The sequence below is a fragment of the Mus musculus genome, chromosome 11 (genome assembly GCF_000001635.26).
Source record: "Mus musculus strain C57BL/6J chromosome 11, GRCm38.p6 C57BL/6J".
In the NCBI taxonomy this organism is placed as follows: domain Eukaryota; kingdom Metazoa; phylum Chordata; class Mammalia; order Rodentia; family Muridae; genus Mus; species Mus musculus.
Window position 1 is genome coordinate 70,016,941 of NC_000077.6, and position 19,987 is coordinate 70,036,927.

Here is a 19,987-nt window from a genome sequence, read left to right on the forward strand (position 1 = left end):
CTTCTCAGTATGGTCAGGCCTGGGGAGAAAAAGAGCTTAACTCTGGGTTGCTGGGACTGCCTTAGATAAAATCCTCTTTCCCACTCACAGAAAAGCAGCTAAATTATGCCTGGCATTTGGGAAGGTACACTATGCGGAGCAAAGTGTTACCTGGTGACCTGGGGAAGAATGGAATCTAGACCGATTGTCCACTTTACTAGCTACAACTGCGTAGGCTGAAGGCAGCTCAACTTCAATCTTGGCGGATTAGGGAGATTAAATCGAGAGAAGAGAGATGTCCCAGAGACCAAGAGGTGAAAAAAAAAAACCAACCCGGGTCTTTGAGGGGGTGATCTGGATCTGGGATGGGGGCCCAGGGGCTCCTTCTCTTCCTGAATCTATCCATGGTGTCTGGAAAAAGAAGACAAAGGCTGGGAAACCTTAGATGACTAAGTGGGTAAGTGGCTTGGTCTCGATCCTTTGTCACTTGCTTTTTTACCAGCTCCCAGGTCAGCCCTCTGGCTACTGGCCCCCCCACTACTGCGGTGGGCACCTCCCCTCCTCACAGTGCTGCACAGTGATCTCTTCCAGGCCTTGCTGGGTGAGTAAGGCTGGTGTTCTGAGGGGCCACAGTGGACAGGGCTGGCCTGTGGTATGGGGTCAAGCATTACAGGTTCTAGGCTGGTTGGAAATACTCAGAGCATCTAGTCCAGGCTCTCGCTTGTATAGAGCCATCACACTGTACCTCCTAGCAGCATCCATCCTAGCCGGAGGAGCCTCTCTTGACACACAGAAGCCAGGGGTAGCAGGGGTGGCCAGAGGGCCCCGGGATTTGGGAGGGTGACTTAATTCTGTTCCTGTGACAGACATCCTGGACTATTATGAGGCTTGTATCTCAGAGAGTCAGGTAAGGTGATGACGGTGGGTGCCTGGCTTCCTGACTGCCTGAGCTGGCAGGACTGGAGGGACAAGAGTACATTCTTCTAATTCTAAACTGAGACTTAGGGGCCCAGGCAACATGATCCCTAGTACTGACTGAGGAGTTGGGGCACCAGCAGTGCTGTCTGTGGGCAGCCAGCCCTATGCCCTTTCTCCTTTCTTCTCCCCTTTCTTGCATTGCCCCAATTTCAATACCAGGAAGTCCAGGTCATACTTAATTACTTTTCAGACTTCTTCCTGTGACTCCTAGGGGAGAACTAGGTCCCCAAGATTCTCTACTGCCAGCCCCTCCCTCAACCCCTTACCCCACGCTATGGCCTCCCTCCTGCACTCAACCAAGGAGGGATGCTCCCCTCCCAGCTGTGGGCTTTTTTCCTCTAAGGAGGAATTCCATCCTCCTCATCTTTGCTGTCATCACCGAGGTTAGCCAGGTCTCCATGTTTGCCGTAGGGCCTCTCTGCTTGTGCTTCTAGCTCCTTTCCCATTATCCGGGTTCCTGCCAGCAGTGAAGGAGTTAACACTGCCAAGGCACCCCCCCCATTCTGGCTCCTAGCTCCCTCCCTCCCTCCCCCTGCTTCCTCTCTCCTCCTCTCTCCCCTTCCCTCCTCGGCTCCGCGGCTACATCGGCCGCTGCCATCTCCAACCCCCCCCACCCCACTCCCCCGCCACGGCCCCTAGCCCCTGGCCGTTTGGCAAGACCCCCGCATACCCCGGGGCTTCCCGAAATCCAGTTCCCCTCCCCCATCCCAGCTCATGCCCCAGCCCCAGAACTCCGGGGCTGCCAGCCCCCTGTGCCCCTACCCCTCCTGAGAATCGGGGTGTGCTCCTCAAGCCCCCTCCCCTCCACTGGGGAGCCCCTTTTAGGGTCCCCCCTCCCTTCCACGCTCCCCTACCCTTCTCTTCTCCAACCTTCTCCTTCCCCTCTCACCCCTCCCCCCATCCTGGCCCCCCCTGCAAAAGTGGGGTGCGGAGGGGGGAGGGGTGAGAACCCACCGAGGGGAGGAACAAAACTCCAATGAAGTCAGAGCCCCCTACTCGCCGCCGCGGCCAGGCCCCCCAACATGGACTGTCTCTGTATAGTGACAACCAAGGTAAGCATGATGGGGAAGCCGTGGGGAGGGGGAGTAGGTAATGAATTTGTGGAGAAGGGTTAGGTAGGCCTTATCTAGGGCTGCAGGCACTGGAGTGAGAGCCTCAGAAGTAAGATCTATTAGAGGGGGTCACAGTTTAGTTTTGGGGTTCACATCTGAGAAAAGGATGGATTTGGCCACAGGTGCCTCCTGGAGTGATCATTTTGTACCTATAAGGAAATGGAGAATCTGGTGTTTGGGGTGGCTTGGTGAGCTTTAGTGTTCACCAGCAGTGTTTTGAGGGCAATTTATTTAAGGAGAAGCCTGCCTGCCTCACATGGGAGTTCTGCTCATATATGTGGGAAGGTGGGCTATGTGAGTGTGCTGGGGGGGAGGGTTGTCTTCCTTTCTGGGCAAAAAAGCTCATTTTGAGATACTGACCAATTTTTGGGGGGTCTCTTGGCATGAGGGTAAAGGTTACTGGTTGTGAGTGTCTGGCTTGTATGGCGGTGTCAACTAGCAGGTAAGGGTGGGCCTTCAGGTGGTAGAACATCTTGTGCTAGACATGTTTGGGATGCTCCTGCTTTGAGGGAATTGTACATTGAGGGTTTAATTATGTGGAATAGAGTGACCTGGGAGTTGTCAGAGGCCTGAGGCCTGATACAGCCTTACCTGAGAGAATGGACCAGGTGGGATTAGGATGTGGGGTACTCCCCTGGGAGCTAGAAGCTTGCAACAGCTGAGGTTGCCATCTCCTAAGAAGGATGAGGTTTGGGGTAGCAGGAGAGAAAGAAGGTAGTTGAGGACCATGTGGGTGGTACAAAATTTGGGGGTAGCCCAGGCAGGTGCCCAGTATTCCCATCTCCCACATTTTATCTAGCCCTGGTCAAGAGAACAGAAGAACAGATGCGGGGGGGGGGGGGGGGCAGGGGATGTTACCCTTACTCTTGGGAGGACTCCTGGATCTCAGGAGGCTTGTGAGGTCAAGAGGCCACTGGGGTAAAAAGGTGTAGGAAGAGGGCAGGGCTGGGGGGGCTGGAACCCATACACGGGTACAAGGGTGTCCCTGTGATCAGAGCCTGGAAAGAGTGGGATGGAAGCCCAAGGAGCTGAGGCCGTTTGCTCCCAGACTCTGGGACTGGCAAGCTGGATGCCTGGTGTGTGGAGGGAGGCTTGGGCGGGTGGCAGGCAGCTGGGGGTTGGGGGGTGGGACAGGAAGTGGGGGCCGGGGGAGGCGGGGTCCGTGTGAGTCACAGGCTGGGGAGGGGGTTATATTTAGTGGGAACTGCAGCTTCTTATGGGAGGAAGCTGAGGACACACATGTTCCTTGCCACAAACTCACACATGTGTATACACATGCATTGTGCACGTGTGGACATGATTAGAGACTGGGGACTGAAGACTTTAGTTCTGTATCCCTCACCCCATCTACAGGGCTGCTTGTTTTTCTCCTGGTCTGTGGGTTTTGGGCGTTCTTCCAGGTTGCTGGCTCTCTCATCCCCTGTAGTTTTCAGTACATTTTTGTGCCTCAGTTCTTCTGGCCCTCTTTCAGTCAGTGTCTGCCTGTGCTCTTTGTGTCTCTTGTCCTTAGGCCTAATCCTTGGCCTTGGCAACCTAACTTGTCATCACCTTTGTGCAGATAGGAAACCCATTGGAATATGTGGGTTCTCCTAACGCATGAGCACATGAAATCCAGTAAGGGTGAGGGGCTCCGCAGCACTGGTTAACTATTCTGGGTGGATGCATTTATTCATTTTTCTGCCCCAAATTCCTGTGTGTTCGATGGAGCACATGATTGAGCAGCCCTGAAGGTAGGAGGCTTGTAGAGAGGATCATATGCATTCGGGTCTTACTGGTTTGGAGACCCAGGTTTGCCACATTCATTGGCCAGAAAACTTGTCAGCCTCAGGATGGAGGGACTCCAACTCCCATAAGGCCTTGAGGTACTAGATCCTTCAATGGTAGCGTGTGGTTGTCCACTGGACTGTTGGGAGTTGTGGTTCCTCTCTATCCAGGCCAGTGGAGGGTGGCCCAGGAGAAACCAGCAGGGGGCACATGGCTTCTGCCCTCCGCAAATGCTGGGGAGTGGGATTAGGAGTGCTCAGCCTTTGTAGTCACCGAGCTCTCCTGGTCTGTTTGATAGCCCTCCCATCTTTCGTTGCCTATATTTATAAATTGCTGCAGTAATTTAAGGAACATTTTTGAATACTTAATATATGCTCAGCTCTGTGCTCTGTGGAAACTCTGCTTTACAGCTATCACTGAGTCTTATTCGGTACCTAGATCTCTGCCAGTATCTCTATCTCTGAGCAGCTTTCTCCCACTCCGCCCCCGTCCCTCCCCCTTCTCCCCGCGCTGCTGCCGCAGTTGCCATAGTAACCAGCGACGACTGAAGTTGCGTGGCGGACTGGAGGGCAGGGCGAGGGTGGCGGAGGGCGGAGCAGAACAAATGGAGGCTGGGGGGAAAAGTAGGGGAAAAATAGGGGGCATTTGGCCAGGGCCCTGGAGGCGAAGTGGTTAAGCCCTCTGGGTGGTCCTCATTGGGCAAAACTGAGGTACTGGGGGCGGGGCAATGTATCCAATAGCTTCATTCATTGGTCGGCAGGGGCGTGGCAGAAGGATAGTGTGGGCGAGGCCGGGGGAGCAAATGGGCGGGAAGCGGAGGGAGGCGTGGTTTCATGGAGCAAGTGGGCGGAGTCGGCTTACTCTATCGGAGGAGGCGGGCAACAACCCTCAGAAAGGGGAGGGCCTAGGTTGACAGACCATGTCGAGGGCGGGGCTGACCCGGGAGGGGCGGGGTGTGGTTCCTGTATGGATAGGAGACCCGGTTCGTGTGGCCGTAGTCCCAGTAACTGCGGGGTGCGGGGGTCTTTGGAAAGGAGAATCCGTGGGTTGGAGATATGACGTCTCAATTTTCCTAAGATGGAGGGCTGTTCAGATTTCATCAGAGTTACCCTCCTACCTCAGCTCTCTGTTCCAGGGAGACAGTTGCTAGGCGACGGCAAAGTCCTTGATTGCTGCGTTGCCAGGCAACGGGGAAACGGAAAATGGAGGGAAAAAGGAAATGAGGGATGAAAGAGGGTCTTGATAGTCCATAGTGCCTACTGGTGGAGAAGCAGGGCCTATGTATTTTCTAGACTAAAAAAAAAAAAAAAAAAAAAAAAATGAGTTCAAGTCCGTTCTGCATTGGTTCTTTCTGAGGATCCATGCATTTTATTTAGGTAGGAAACTAGGACATTGACGGGGTTTTATCTTGGGGGCTTACCTAACAGAGGCCGATAAGTGCAGGGTTGATATGCTATAGAGGCCATTAACGCCTTTTGCCCTGGGTGGGAATTTTATGTTCTGTAGACAGCTGATTTGGGGAGAACCCTCATGAGAGGGGTGAACATTCTCTGGGAGAGAGGTTTGCAAGTTCAGGAGTTAGGGAAAGGATAGAAGACTGAAGTGATATGGAGCAATTTAGGGTATTCTGAAAGATTTGTGGGTTACTGTAAATTGCAGTCCAGATCATTGGTGAAATTATTATTTTGAGACAGGTTCTCACTCTGTAGGCCTGGCTTGCCTGGAACTCACAGAGACCAGCCTGTCTCTGCCTCCCTAGTGCTAATGACATGCAACACCACGGCTAGCCTGAAGCTTTGCTTTACACCTTTGGATGAAAGAAGATATATTGGGAGCAAATCTTCCAACAAAAATGTAGCTCAGAATCAGAGAAAGGATGTTAAAGGATGGGGTAGAGGGACTAGCCAGAAAATAAGTAATTTAAGAATTTGAGGGGTAAAGAATAGTAAATTCATGCCAGTAATCCCAGAACTTGGAGGGTGGAGGTTGGGAAGTGGAGGCAGGAGAATTAGGAGTTTCTCAAAGTCACCCTCAGCTACATAAAGAGTTTGGGACCAGTCTATGTTACATTGAGACTCCAGCCTCCGAGAGAGAGAGAGAGAGAGAGAGAGAGAGAGAGAGAGAGAGAGACACACACAGAGAGAGAGAGAGAGAGAGAGAGAGAGAGAGAGAGAGAGAGAGAGAGAGAGAGACTGGAGCTGTCAAGATGTGAGTAAAGGCATTTCCTGTCAAGTCCGAGAGCCTTAGTTTCATCCTTGTAACTCATGTGATAGAAGGAGAACCAGCCCCCTAAAATTGTTCTCTGACCTCCCCATGAGTACCATAGCACACACAATTGTGTGCTCACACGCACAAATAAAGGTGATAAAAATTTAAGCAAAAGAAAAAATATTTCTTAATATAGGGCAAGGGTTTGGAAAAATTTGAAGAAACTGCGATGGGATTTGGAAGGTTTGCTTTAAGGCAGATTAAATAATACTCAGAATTGGGTTCTGGTGAGGTTTTGGGGGTTGGTATCTTAGAAGGTCCAGTGTATCATTCAGTTTAGTGATTTGGATGAGGAAACTCCAGACAAATTTGAAGAGGCTTTGTTTGGACGTTCGTGTTAGCCAAGGGTAATACATTAATGATAAGGTCATTAGTGGTGGACTGGGGGGACAGATAAAACTTCTAAAGGAATGATTTAAAGGGCATATCGAAATCCGTGGTTCTTTAAACTTGAAGAAGCAGTGTCTAGTTATGGGATGGGCTGCAGGGACACTATCAGAGATGCTTCGGAACCTTATGGGATGTTTACAGTAAAAAGGCTTAGGGTGGGGGCTTGTGAGATCCCTAGTGATTCTCGGAAGTGATACAGAGAAATGCTGCTGCCTCCCCTGTACCCTAGGAGTACAGTACTAATGAGATACCCAGTGGGTTTTGTAATAGAAGGCCAGTGTTTCCGGGATGGTGGCGAATTAGGTGAAATAAGGGGTCCCTGAGAACCAGAGAGAAGATGCTAATTTTCCCAGTGTCATTATCTGTAGAGGGGTCGAAACAGGAGTATACCCTGGGAAGTAGAAGACGGTAGGGAAATAGAATCGAAAGAAGTTGGTAGCCAAGAGGGTCTCCCCTCACCCTTCTCTCCCATCATGACGCTCTCCCGTACTGCGCAGGCGCCGCCCCCCCTTTCCCTGGCCGCAGCCTCCTGTCGCCGCGGCCGCCGCAGCCCCCGCCCCCTCGGCCCCTCCCCCTCCCCAACCCAGCACCCTTGCTATCCCACCCATACCCTCCCCTTAGTCCCCCTCCCCTTCTTCATGTCGACTCGGAACAGATTCGCCTCCATGTGTCTCTGCGTGGTACGTGCCGCGGTACGGGATCTGGCCCGCTTCCCCATCCCAGACCGCCCCCCCACCCCAACCCCTCAATCTCAAGAGCTTCAAGTGCTGTTGCTCTTCCCTCAGCTTGGCGTGGGGTCTCTGGGTCGCAACTTCTTGAAAACAGACGCAGTGGGTTGTACCTCTTGTTATCCACTTTAACCCACACCCCTGTATTTTTGGGGTGCAAGCCCCGGTTCCAGGTCATTCTGTGCAGCTGGGGCTTTGAAGGTACGGGGAGGAACCACAGGGCCATCATCTGTGACCCACCCTCAGGTCTTGTCCTTGTTTCAAATCCTAATATATGGGGGGTTCAGACTTGCCCCAGTAGCATAGAGTGCCTGCTAGTCAGGGCCCTGCATACCAGTGGGTTAGAGATGTGTCCTCCTTCCTGTTTGGTTTCAGCTGCTTTGTAATCCAGGACTGAGAGGGGTCGACCTCCCAGCCCGGTGTTTGCAGCGTCAGAGTTGTTCTACCCTGCAGAGTCCTGAGGGCTGTAACGTTCCGAGGACTGACCATAGGCCTTAACTCTTCCATTACATTGTGAGAACTCTGGTTCTCCATTCTGTGGTCCTCAGTCCCCACACGTCATCCCCCAGTCTCCAAAGCCTTTTTCTTTAGTGTCAGATGTAAGTCCCTCCCCACCATAAGGATGGAACAGGGAGATATGGGGATCACCATAAGAAAAGATCTTCTTTGGTTCTTGTCTAGAATAAATGCTTGTCTCCCTTCGCGTCTCCATTTTCTTTAGTGCGCCTGGCCGTTCCTCGGATTTAGAAGTTTCCTGTTAAGTGGGGTGACCATGAAGGGACACTGGGCTCTGGTTCTCCCCAGTCTCCAAAACTTGGGAGGTGCAAGTTTTGCTCCTGTTTAATTTATCTTGCAGGGAATTCAGGGCAACTCCTATTGGCGTTTATCGTCTGGGGCATTTATCCCTCGGCTTGTGTGGTGGTCAGAATGGACCTGCTCATTCAGAACTGCTAGTCCTCCACAGCTCAGCCTTCGAGAAGGGCTATTATGCCTGTTCTCTCCTTACCTTCCTTCCTCTTTTTCTTTTGGGGCAGAAGAGGGTTAAAATAGGGTTCTGGCTGGTCCTGAACTCAATATGTAGCCGTGGGTGACCTTGAACTTCTCAGCCCTCTGCCTCTGCTTCCAGAGCACAGAGAAATTTATGCATATACTACCAAGCCGGATTCTCTCCTCTCTATTCTCCTTCCCCATGCTACTGACACTGAGTTTAGCGTTCTCTAAATCTGTGATCCATATTTGGTGAGTCCTGTTTCCCTTCTTTAAAGCTCTTCAAACACGAAGAGTGTTTTTATTTGCTTATTTTATTTATTGAGACAGCGTCTTGATATGTAACCCTACTTGGTCTGGAACTTTCTATACGATCAGGCTGGCCTGGAATTCTCAGAGATCTGCTTGCCTCTGCCTCCCAAGCACTGGGATTAAAGGCGTGCACCATCATGCTCAGGGTGCTGTTTAACTCTGGGCGTCTCTGGGTCTGAGTCTTTTGTTGACAGGACCATATGCCTCCCCTAATTCTCTTACTATATGCCTACCCTACAGTCAGCCTGATTCCTGATTCCCAGAGTTATCAGAATCATCAGACATCAGTGGTCCTCGATACACTTCCTTTTCGGTTTTGCTGTCACCCCCTAAATGCCGGTACCCTCACTTTCTCAGAGACTCTGGGAGGGAAATTCTGCCCGTGTGTACTAGCGGCTGGGAGACCTGCATCTGGTACTCTTTCCCTTCTTCTCTGGAGTCTGGAGTTGGGATAGTTCAGCTTCTGTCCAGGTCAACTCTGAAGGGGAGGGGCCTAGAAGGGCATAGTAGAGGCAGATGTGGAAGGGGCAAAGCTGCCGCCTCTCTCTGACCCCCAGTTAATCTTATTTACTGATGTTGCTATTAAGCCGGTGTGGGAGGTTCTTGTTCTGGGGGCTGGCTAATTGGGAGTCATGTTGAGCCCTTTACCTCCAGAAGTCAGGGGAGACCAGAAATTCAGTTTGAGCATTGTATTGTTGTCCTCCATCAGGGGGCCTGACGCTCATTTCTGCAACCCGCTTCCCACCTGAGCTTCCTGCCTCCGTTCCCGATTCCTCCCCCATTCCATCCCTGTCTAGTATATCCGGATTAGCTGGCTAGCTTCTGGGGCCCCTTTGCTGAGTAATTGGGAGTGAGCGAGGCCAAGGAAGAAAGAGTGGGATAGGTTTAGCCTTGTCCTGCTTAAGGGCTGCTGGGGGATGAGAACTTTCTAGCTGAAGTACCTGACTTTGGTTCCTGTTTCAGGCATGCAAGGTGCTGGAGAGCCAGTTGCTTATCCGGGAGAGGCTGCAGTGGGGAGGCTGGGTGCTAAGGGTAGGGTGGAGTGTGGGAGTAGGGGATGATGTTGGAACAAAGAACTTGGGGATACATGAGGGTACAAGGGTCAGCTGCTAGAACTCTTAAAAAAGGATGGAGTGGAAGATCAAAGCTTGCTTGGGAAAGGTATGAAGACAACGATGTGGGTGTGAGGTAGACAGCCAGAGCCATAGGATATGAGTCGGAAGTTGGAGGATGGAGCCTGGACTTGGGTAGAGATGAGAGGTGCTGAGGCCTTGGCTGGAGAGGGGGCTGTCGGGAGGGTGGAGAGAGGGGGAGCCAATGGGCTGGAGGAGAGGGAGGGGGAGGAGTTGGTCAGGCCCTAGGGCCTTCCGCACTGCACTGCTCTGGGAAAAAGAGGCGGTCCGGGCGGGCGCCTGGAGCTAGAGGCTCTCTGGGCTGGCCCAGTGACGCTGTCCCCATCCCCAGAAATACCGCTACCAAGATGAAGACACGCCCCCTCTGGAACACAGCCCGGCCCACCTCCCCAACCAGGTAAACGCCCCCGAGCTGGTGCACGTGGCGGAGAGGAACTTGTCCCACCTCGAGGCCGTCCACGGGGTCGTGGGCCACGCCCACCTCTCCTCCCTCAAGGTAGGAGACCCTGGCGGCCCCCTCCCCAGTGCGGCCCTCGGAGCCTCGGAGCTGCAGCAATCCCCCAAGGGCCGGTAGGGCAAGAGATATGGGGGAAAAGATGGGGTGGCCTGGCATCAGGGCCTTGGACTCCTGGGGTTGGGATGGGGGTGGGGGTGTATACTTCTGGATTGGGGATGGGGCTAGACTCTGGAAACACTTTGGTCTCGCAGAAGAGAAATAGGCCAGGCAAGTGGGAGTGGGCTCGGAACCTAAAGCCAGACAGAACGTATGCTTTTGCGTATGTTTGGTGTGTTAAAAGGATGGATGGATCCCCCAAGAAGTGCCCCCAATGCCAGGGCGCCGCTCGTCATTCCTCCACACCCCCAGCGCCCGCTTCAGTTTTCTGTGTCCAGAGCTCTGTTCCAAGCTTCTGGTGCCCTCATTTGCTCCTGTCCCTTTCCCCATCTCCTCCCCCAACCTCCGCCTCTGGGCCTGGCTCTGCCTGTTCCCGAGTCTCCAGCTCTTTCCATCTGGCTGGACTGAGACTTCAAGTCTTGGTCCTTTCTGCCTCTTCCTGTGCCCCAGTCTTTGCTCCCCTCCTGTGCACCCCCCCCCCTCGCTGGCTGGCTGGGGCTGGCTGGCTGGTTCTTGATGCTGTCTCTCTCTTCCTCCCACGCATGCATCTCCTTCCCCCTCTCACTGATCCTCAGCTCAGGCCTCTGTGGCCTGATCAATCCTCTTCTGGTTTTTGTCAGTCAGTCCTCCCTGTCTGTCCTCCCTGTCTGTCCTCCAGCTCCCTGTTTCTTTCCCAGTTTCCCGTTTGTCTCTTGTCCTTTTGCTTCCTGCGGGCCTCACCTCCATCCACACCTTTTCCTGGCATCCCGGCATCATTATTATATATGCCCACCTGTTTGTTCCCTTTCCCCTCCTCCTTTGTGCTTGCACTGTGGTCCTCTCCCCGCCCCCCCCCCCCTACTCCGGAGAGGCCTTTTATCTCCTAGCCCAACTTCTCACAGTCTCTTCTTTCAGTGACACAAGCTGTGAGACTGAGGAGGATACTGGGGGGTGGGGGGGGCAGAAGCATAGGATGCTCTAGGAAGGGGGACCCCAGTTGCTGATATTTCACTAAGAAGATGGGGGGCAGTGCTTGTGAGCCAGGGGATGAGGCAGGACATTGGCTAAGGGAGGGGTTGGAGGAAAGTGGGAAGGGCAAGGGTCTTGTAGCATGGAGGGCCAGATTGTGGAATTGGGGCTGCTTGAGACCAAGGAAAATGAAGTGCAGGGGCTGGGAGCCATGGAGAATATTTGCGTGCAAACTCCCGGCCTCAGGAAGTTAAAGAAGATTCCAGATGTCTTTGCAAGATGGGGCCATTATGTCTTGGGTCGGGAGGGGAACGAGGCTCTTGAGGGGTAGTGGTACTACAGTGCTGGGGAGTGTGGTATCAGAGTTCAAGGAGTGTCTGGAAGAGTGCCAGAGGAAGCCTCAGGTCAGGGCTTCCGCCAAGGGATGGGAGATGCCCCAATATCCACAGAAAACGGGGAGTGGGTTGAAGGTGGAGGACTGAGACTGGGGGATAGACCTTTAAGGGGTCCAGGATGAGGTAAAGAAGAACGAGGCTCTTTCTTTAGAGAGGTGGCAGGTGAGGATAGGAGATGCTGGGGGTGGGAGGGACAGAGCTGAAGGCTGGTACGGAGACAGGGAAGGGGTGGAGAATGGCGTCGGGGTTGGGAGATTTTGGAAAACTGAAGGCTGAGGACAAGGATCCAGGGAGGGTGTGGGGTGAGAGGAGAGACAAAGACTAGTTAGGGAGGGACTGGCGGGGTGTGGAGAGAGGTTGTAGGATAAGGAGGGTCGGAGGCTGTGTGCCACGGAGGGTGAGATTGTGGATGACTTCAGCAGCCAGTGACTATTGGCTAGACAACAGCGCTTCCTTGGAGGAGAAAATGACAGTTGATTCATGGGTATGGAATCTATTATGGGGCCTGAAATGGCTGGGAGTTTCTGGGCTTGAGAAATAGCAGTAAGAGAGAAGAGAGACCTTGGTAGGAGAGGGAGAACCTAGGAAGGGACTGGGAATCCTCACGCTTGGTCGGTTTCAAATATTTGTCTAAGGAGGAAATAGATTGGGGACCCCCGGAAGGAGTCTCTTGGCAGCCTCACCTCATTGCCATAGAGACGTGGCTTCGGTTGCCCTGGCAATTGGGGAAGCCCCTAGGACAATTCTAAAGCTGGCCCCGCCCTGCAGTTTAGCTAGAGACCAGGCTGGGCTGCGTTGAGGCCACTGACGTCAGGGACCAGGGCACGCCTCGCTTTAACCCTTTCCTTAATGACATGGGGGCAGGGAGGAGGGGAGGCAGTAGAGGAGCAGGCTAGGTTCTGGATGCTTTTTACATTCCTCCTTCCTGATGTTCTTTGCACTGCATAGGGTGAGGGGCTCCAAGCAGAGAGGAAGGCAGGTTTATTCAGGATGCACTGCGCCCACGCCCACGAATAGAATCCTCCTGGCCTCATGGGCTGGCTAGCGGTAGGCGGGTCTAGAGCCTGAGAGATGGGACTCATCGAGTCCTTTGCTCTAGGGAGTCTGTCGAACCCTAGGCCACGCCCCCACCCGTTGTCCTGACTACCAGGCCTCCTGGAGGTGGGTCTCCCCAGGTCTTGGCTGGTCTTAGATACTGTTGCTAGGCAACCTGGTCCCTGGAGGAAGGGGTGGATTGGATGGCGGGTGGGTGAGAGAGAGGGAGGGACCAGAAGCTGGGGAAACCCCGGATTCTCATGGCGCAAGATTTAGAGCAAATGTATGCCAAGGTGAGGGACAAATTTGGGGAAGGGTTATCAAGATATTTGGATGATTGTGAAGATATAGAGACAGGAAAAGGGCCACAAAGGGGAGAGCAGGGCTAGTGGGCCTGAACTCTGGGGTGTAATGCGTAGCACGTAATGCATGTAACACCCTGTAGTGTTACATCCGGTGAGAAGCATCCCCCCCCAGCATGCCCCCCCCTTTCCCACTCTTTACCATCTGCTGTTCCCCTCTCCGTCTGGCTGTCTCTCTCTTCCCTTTTCTTATACCTCCTTAAACATACAGGGGCCTGGGGTGGGCAAAGTTGTCTCTGTGTGTGTGTGTGTGTGTGTGTGTGTGTGTGTACTCGAGCATGCATGTTTGTGTGATGTAGACTGAGGTTGGGCCCTTGAGTTGCTCTGCAGGTGGCAGAGTGGGTTTGACTACGTAGCTAAAAAGGGGATCCAGATTGGTAGGACCCACCTTTGGTACAGACTCCCTTTGGAGTCCAGACTGAGGCAGCCTTTTGTCTTCTGTCTCCTCTCACAGGCCAATTCTCCCCCTGTGATTGTCAACACGGACACCCTAGAAGCCCCAGGATATGTGAGTTGTTTAGATTTTGGCACTGGGGCCATAGCAGTAGGGTCTGAGAGGCGGAGGGAGTGAATCCCTATGTGGGGAGGGAGGGGCACGGTCTCTGGTCAGAATGCTTGTCTTACTGTTCTTGTGTTTCTGCCCCGTGCTGGAGTTGCAGGTGAACGGAACAGAGGGGGAGATGGAGTATGAGGAGATCACATTGGAAAGGGTGAGTGCCAGCCCCCCTCCCCCAAGCCACCCTCAGGTCCCTTGGCCCGGACTGGTGTTTCTCTTTTTGTGCCTGTGTTTCCTAGATGTCCAGACTCTTAACTGTCCGTGTGCGTTCTAGTCGCACTTCTCGAACCTGTCTCATTCCCGTTTCCCTTTGACGGAATTAGGCGGTAAGGGGACCTGACCTTCTTACCCTCTTTTTTTCCCCAGGGTAACTCAGGTCTGGGCTTCAGCATCGCAGGTGGCACCGACAACCCACACATCGGTGACGACCCATCCATCTTTATCACCAAGATCATTCCTGGTGGGGCTGCAGCCCAGGATGGCCGCCTCAGGTGGGGAGAGAAGACGGCATTGAGAGAACTGGTACCCTGGAAAGGGAGGGCTGGGCAGTGGGAAGCTCCCGGCTCAGGCCCACGCTGCTGTTCCCAGGGTCAACGACAGCATCCTGTTTGTCAATGAAGTGGATGTCCGGGAGGTGACCCATTCAGCTGCAGTGGAGGCCCTCAAAGAGGCGGGTTCCATCGTTCGCCTCTACGTCATGCGCCGGAAACCCCCAGCTGAGAAGATCATAGAGATCAAGCTTATCAAAGGGCCTAAAGGTAGTACTCGTTCAATCACCCCACGTCTCGTCTCCCCACCTCCAGGGCCCGCTCCCCAGGCCCGTGACAGCCATCTCTCCTCTCCCTCCCATCCAGGACTTGGCTTCAGCATCGCAGGGGGCGTTGGGAACCAGCACATCCCTGGAGATAATAGCATCTACGTAACCAAGATCATCGAAGGAGGCGCTGCCCACAAGGATGGCAGGTTGCAGATCGGAGACAAGATCCTGGCGGTGAGGACCTCAACCAGGGGTATGGCCCAGACTCAGGGCTCCCTTTGTAGGCCTGGGACCCTCACCGCATGACCGTGACCGTGCCTGTCTGCCAAGGTCCATCTCTGGCTCTGTCTAAGCTTTGCTTCCCTTGACCCCTCCCCTCCCCCCCAGGTCAACAGTGTGGGGCTAGAGGATGTCATGCATGAGGACGCCGTGGCAGCCCTGAAGAACACATATGACGTTGTGTACCTAAAGGTGGCCAAGCCCAGCAATGCCTACCTGAGTGACAGCTATGCTCCCCCAGACATCACAACCTGTGAGAGCCCTCCAAACCTCAAAGCTCCTCCTGACCCACCCTAGTAATTCCTAAGACCTGCAGTCCCATGACAGCACCTCGGGCCTATTTCCATGGAATGACTGTCACTTCTGACCCTTGTGGTGGTTGGGGAGAAGGTGGAAAATCGATCCTGGAGAAGCAGTAGAAAGGATCACTGATCTTCTGTCCCTGGGACACAGGCTCACGTGGCTTTATGGTTCCGATCAAATCCTCAAGTATACGATAATTCTCACATTCTTTAAAAGTGTAGTAATTGAGCCGGGCAGTGGTGGCACATGCCTTTAACTCCAGCACTGGAGAGGCAGAGGCAGGCAGATCTCTTGAGCCTGAGGCTAGCCTGATCTACAAAACCAGTTCCAGGACAGCCAGGGCTACATAGGGAAAAACCTTGTCTCTCTACCTTCCCCCACCCCCAACCCCAGCAATTGTCGGAAAAGAACTGGATGTGATGGGATAAACCTGCTTTTCTAGAACTCGGAAGGTAGAGGCAGGAAGGTCGGGAGTTCAGGTCTATCCTGGGCTACATAGCAAGTTTGAGGCCAGCCTGGGCTACTTGAGACTCTGAGAAAATGGGGGGAAAAGGATGAGAGGACAAAAGCTTCACCTTTATAAGGACAATTGACATGGTTGTGAAAACATTGTATAAGAAGGAGCACAGAGGCCAGCTGTCTCCTGGAACAGACAGGCTTACGTTTAGAACACCCCAGTTAGGTACCCACACACGGCAGCTCAGTACGAGGAAAACACTGTCACAGAATAAGGTTTGTTTGAGGAACACCAAAACTGAAAACCTCTTGAGATGATTCAATATATTAAGAAGTGAGAAGGAAGGTTGTGGTGGCTCACATCTCTAATCCCAGCATTCTGGAGCCAGAGGCAGGAGGATTGGATGTTCCAGGCTAGCCTGAGCTACACAGTGAGAGGAGAACCTGTCAAAAAAAAAAAAAAAAAAAAAAAAAGAGAGAGAGAGAGAGAAGGAAGATCAGGTGTAGATGTGAGAGGCAATTGATACTCAACATCTGTTTTCAAATGACAGCCTTCAGTAAACCCAGGAGCAGAGGTTTCATGACACTAGCCACCAGTAGCAGACCTTCCCCACAAGTAAATCCCAGCAGTGTGTCTGATACTCCAGGAGTTAGGCAAGGAGGCCTCTTCCTGAGGTTACCCCTCATTGCCATCCAGCGCCTTCTCCATGTTAGTGCTGCTCTCTCTTCCCAGAAGAATATTATTCCCGGAATTTCCAATAATCAGAAAAAAAATACGTAGCCAGGCGTGGTGGTGCACACCTTGAATCCCAGCACTCAGGAGGCAGAGACTGATGGACCCCTATGAGTTCGAGGCCAGCCTGGTCTACAGAGTGAGTTCCAGGACATCCAGGGACATATAGAGAAACCCTGTCTTGAAAAACACAAACAGACAAACAAACAAACAAGTTACTTATATATATTTTTTTCTTGAAATGGCGACAGGAGTGGAACCCAGGACCTCGTGCATGTTGAATGAGTGCTCACCACTGAATGACACCCACAGGCCTCACAACCCTGAATACTTTCTCCCCCAGCCTTCCTCTTAGTAGAGGGAACATAGATTTTATTATGGAAAGTGAGAAAGAATCCTCAGAGGGCTTCATTTCCTCCCGCCCCTCCTTTTTTTTTGGACAGGGCTTTTCTGTGTAGCCCCAGCTATTCCCTATGTAGGCCAGGCAGGCTTTGAACTTGTGCTAGTTCACTTGTGTTAGCCTCCTGAGTGCTGGGATTACAGGTGTGTGTCACCATGCTTGGTTTTATTTATAGGTATCTTTTTGTTGTTGTTTCAACCCAGGGTGGCTTCGAACTCAGCTTCCCAAGTGCTGGGATTAAAGATGTTTATCATCATGCCTGGCCCTATTATACCAATTCTTTTTTTTTTTTTTTTAATTAGAACAAAAGGGGGCTTATTTATTTATTTGTATTTGTGTGGATATGGACGGTGCCATGGTGTGTGTGCAGGTCACAGACAACTGGTGAAGGTCTGTTCTCTCGTCTACCATGTGGGTCTTGGGGTTCGCACCAGGTCATTAGACTTGGTAGCAAGCACCTTAACCCACCCCGTTACTTGTCTTGTTTTGTTTTCTTATGTTTTTCCAAGACAAGGTCTTACAAGTCAGCTCTGGCTGTCCTGGAACTATGTAGACCAGGCTGGGCCTTGAACTCAGATTCATCTGTCTCAGCCCCACCCCCTCCCAGTGCCGGATCAAAGGTGTACACCTTTTATTGAGACACAGTTATGCTGGGATTTCAGGCCGTGCTGCCATACCCAGCCAAACTTTTCCCCTTCCTTCCTCTTTTGTAAGGCTTTTTTTTTTTCCTGGTTTTTCTTTTTTTTTTTAAAGATTTATTTATTTGTTTATTGTAAGTACACTGTAGCTGTCTTCACACACTCCAGAAGAGGGAGTCAGATCTTGTTACAGATGGTTGTGAGCCACCATGTGGTTGCTGGGATTTGAACTCTGGACCTTCGGAAGAACAGTCGGGTGCTCTTATCCACTGAGCCATCTCACCAGCCCCTTTCTGGTTTTTCGAGACAGGGTTTCTCTGTATAGCCCTGGCTGTCCTGGATCTCAGAAATCCGCCTGCCTCTGCCTCCTGAGTGCTGGGATTAAAGGCGTGCGCCACCACTCCCTGCCATTTGTAAGGCTTTTTTAAAAAAGACTTCTTTACCTTGTTTTAAATGTGTTTTCTTACTTTGCTGGCATGTCTGTCCATGTACCACTTGTGTGGTCTGTGCCCATGGAAGTCAGAAGTGTGTTGAGGTCTCAGGTCCCCTGGGACTGGAGTTAGAGGTGGCTGTGATCCACCATGTGGGTGCTGGCAACTGAACCAGGGTCTTCCGAGAGCGCAGTAAGTGCTCTAACTGCTGAGCTGGCCTACCATCCCTGGTTTCTCTGTTTTCAAATATAACGTTCACTTACTCTTTTTTTTATTTGACTCAAAAGCAGTGTGATGCTCAACTAGGATAACTTTGCTAGGGTAAATTTGTCAGGCTGTTTTGATTGTTATGGTTAGAATGGGAAACAGGAAAGGGACACCTTTGTCATTTGACAGAGAGATAAATTGGACAAGAAATATAATAAGTTGATGAAGAAAGGGGTTAACATTTTTTTTTTTTTTTTTTTTTTGTGACAGAGTCTCATTATGTAGCTCTGGCTAGCTTGGGACTTGTTATATAGACCAGTCATTCCAGGCTGGCCTGGAACTCACAGAGATCCACCTGCCTCTGCCTCCTTAGTGTTGGGTCTATGGGTGGGCACCACCCTATCCATTGAAAATGATGATATCTCGCAGTCCCCAAGTCAGGGTTACTCTGCATAGTCCTGGCTGTCCTGAAACTCACTCTGTAGACCAGGCTGGCCTTACATTTAAGAGAGCCACCTGCTTTTCCTTATTCCCAAGTGCTGGGATTAAAGGTTTGCACCAACACCACCCAGCAAAAGCAATGAAGTTTTACTGAAGGGTATAAAACAATGTTTCTAGGTGGAAAAAATTTAAAGCTACTTTTAAAACATTTATTTAATTTGTATGTGTGTGTGTGTGTGTGTTCACACGTGTGTGTGCTCACAGGCTCACGTGTCACAGTGAGTGTATAGAGATCGGAGGACCATTTGTGGGAGTCAGCTTTCTCCTTCCACCCTGTGGGTGCTGGGGTTGAGCTCCAGTTGTCAGGCTTGGTTGGCAGGAATCTTTATCCACCGAGCCTGTATAGAAAAATCTTAATATGTAAAAGATCTCAACCTTCCTCACATTATACATCTTATGGAATACTAATCAGAATTTCAGAATTTATGTTGCATCTTAAAGTTCAATTGGAAAATGTGTGGGAGAGTAGCTAAGACATTCTCTTGGGAAAGAATGAGATATTATTTCCTTTATCAAATATGAAACATGCTACACCATATTCAAATTTAATGGTACTATTTGTTTTTTACTTTTTCTTTTTGAAACAAAGTCTCACTCTGTAGCCAAGACTGTCCTTAAGCTGGTAGTGGTCCTCCTGCCTCAGCCTCCTGGGGCTGGAATTATGAGTGTGTATGATCATATCCAGATCTCTGGTACTATTTGGTTGTTGTTTTGGGTTTTTGTTTGTTTTTGAGACAAGGTTTCTCTGTGTAGCCCTGGCTGTCCTGGCACTTGCTCTGTAAACCAGGCTGGCCTTGAACTCAGAGATCTTTCTGTCTCTGTCTCCAGAGTGCTGGGACTAAATGTGTGCACCGTCACCATTCAGCCTCTGGTACTATTTCTGAACTTACCGAAATTAACTTGGGTTTCCTTGGGAAAAGGGATGGTTTCCAGTCTTGGGCAGGAAGCATAAGACAAGAGACAGGAGGGGTAGAGTACACTTGGAAACATAGGTTTGTAGGGTGATTGAGATTTTAAGGGGCGCCTGGGCTTCATAGATCCTGCCTCAAAAAAAAAAAAATGGCTGGGGATGTGTTTAGCGGGTAGAGTGCTTTCCCAGTATACATGAAATCTTAGGTTTTGTCCCCAGTGCTGGGTAAAACTGGGTATTATGGTACATGCTCCTAGTGATCAGGAGGAGGAAGTGAAGGATCAGAAATTCAAGACTACACAGTGAGTTTGAGGGCCTAGGCTATATGAGGCCCTGGGTTTTTTGTTTTTTTGTTTTTTGTTTTTTTGTTGTTGTTATTTTTTGAGACAGGGTTTCTCTGTGTAGCCTTGGCTGCCCTGGAACTCACTCTGTAGACCAGGCTGGCCTCGAACTCAGAAATCCACCTGCCTCTGCCTCCCAAGTGCTGGGATTAAAGGCGTGCACCACCACGCCCGGCGAGGCCCTGTTTTTTTGTTTTTGTTTTTTTTTTAAATATTTATTTATTTAATGTATGTGAGTATGTTGTCACTCTCTTCAGACACTAGAAGAGGGCATTGGATCTCATTACAGATGGCTGTGAGCCACCATGTGGTTGCTGGGAATTGAACTCAGGACCTCTGGAAAAACAGTCAGTGCTCTTAACCGCTGAGCCATTGCTCCAGCCCCAAGGCCCTGTTTTTTGGTTCTGTTTTTAAATCGGGCTAGGGAGGTGGCTCAGGTGGTAAAGTGCTTGCTACACAAGCACAAAGGCC

The 19,987-nt window shown here is 51.5% G+C and overlaps 1 protein-coding gene across 12 annotated transcripts in view; it reads left to right on the forward strand.

Annotated features, from left to right (window-relative positions):
- The first annotated feature begins 262 nt into the window (after window positions 1-262).
- Window positions 263-19,987, forward strand: part of Dlg4 (discs large MAGUK scaffold protein 4) — a 28,333-nt gene continuing 8,608 nt past the window's right edge. Inside the window, exons 1-10 of one of the 12 annotated variants that reach the window (NM_001370675.1) lie at window positions 263-293; window positions 482-580; window positions 846-886; window positions 9,983-10,048; window positions 13,459-13,512; window positions 13,664-13,714; window positions 13,927-14,051; window positions 14,149-14,318; window positions 14,415-14,551; window positions 14,705-14,849. In NM_001370675.1, the coding sequence (NP_001357604.1) occupies window positions 275-293; window positions 482-580; window positions 846-886; window positions 9,983-10,048; window positions 13,459-13,512; window positions 13,664-13,714; window positions 13,927-14,051; window positions 14,149-14,318; window positions 14,415-14,551; window positions 14,705-14,849 (907 nt within the window). In that variant the 5' untranslated portion in view covers window positions 263-274. Of the gene's footprint in view, window positions 294-481; window positions 581-845; window positions 887-1,514; window positions 2,010-7,041; window positions 7,184-9,982; window positions 10,148-12,887; window positions 12,936-13,458; window positions 13,517-13,654; window positions 13,715-13,926; window positions 14,052-14,148; window positions 14,319-14,414; window positions 14,552-14,704; window positions 14,850-19,987 lie in introns of those variants that run through there. The other 11 variants (XM_006532144.2, NM_007864.3, NM_001109752.1 and 8 more) reach the window with 11 other exon arrangements.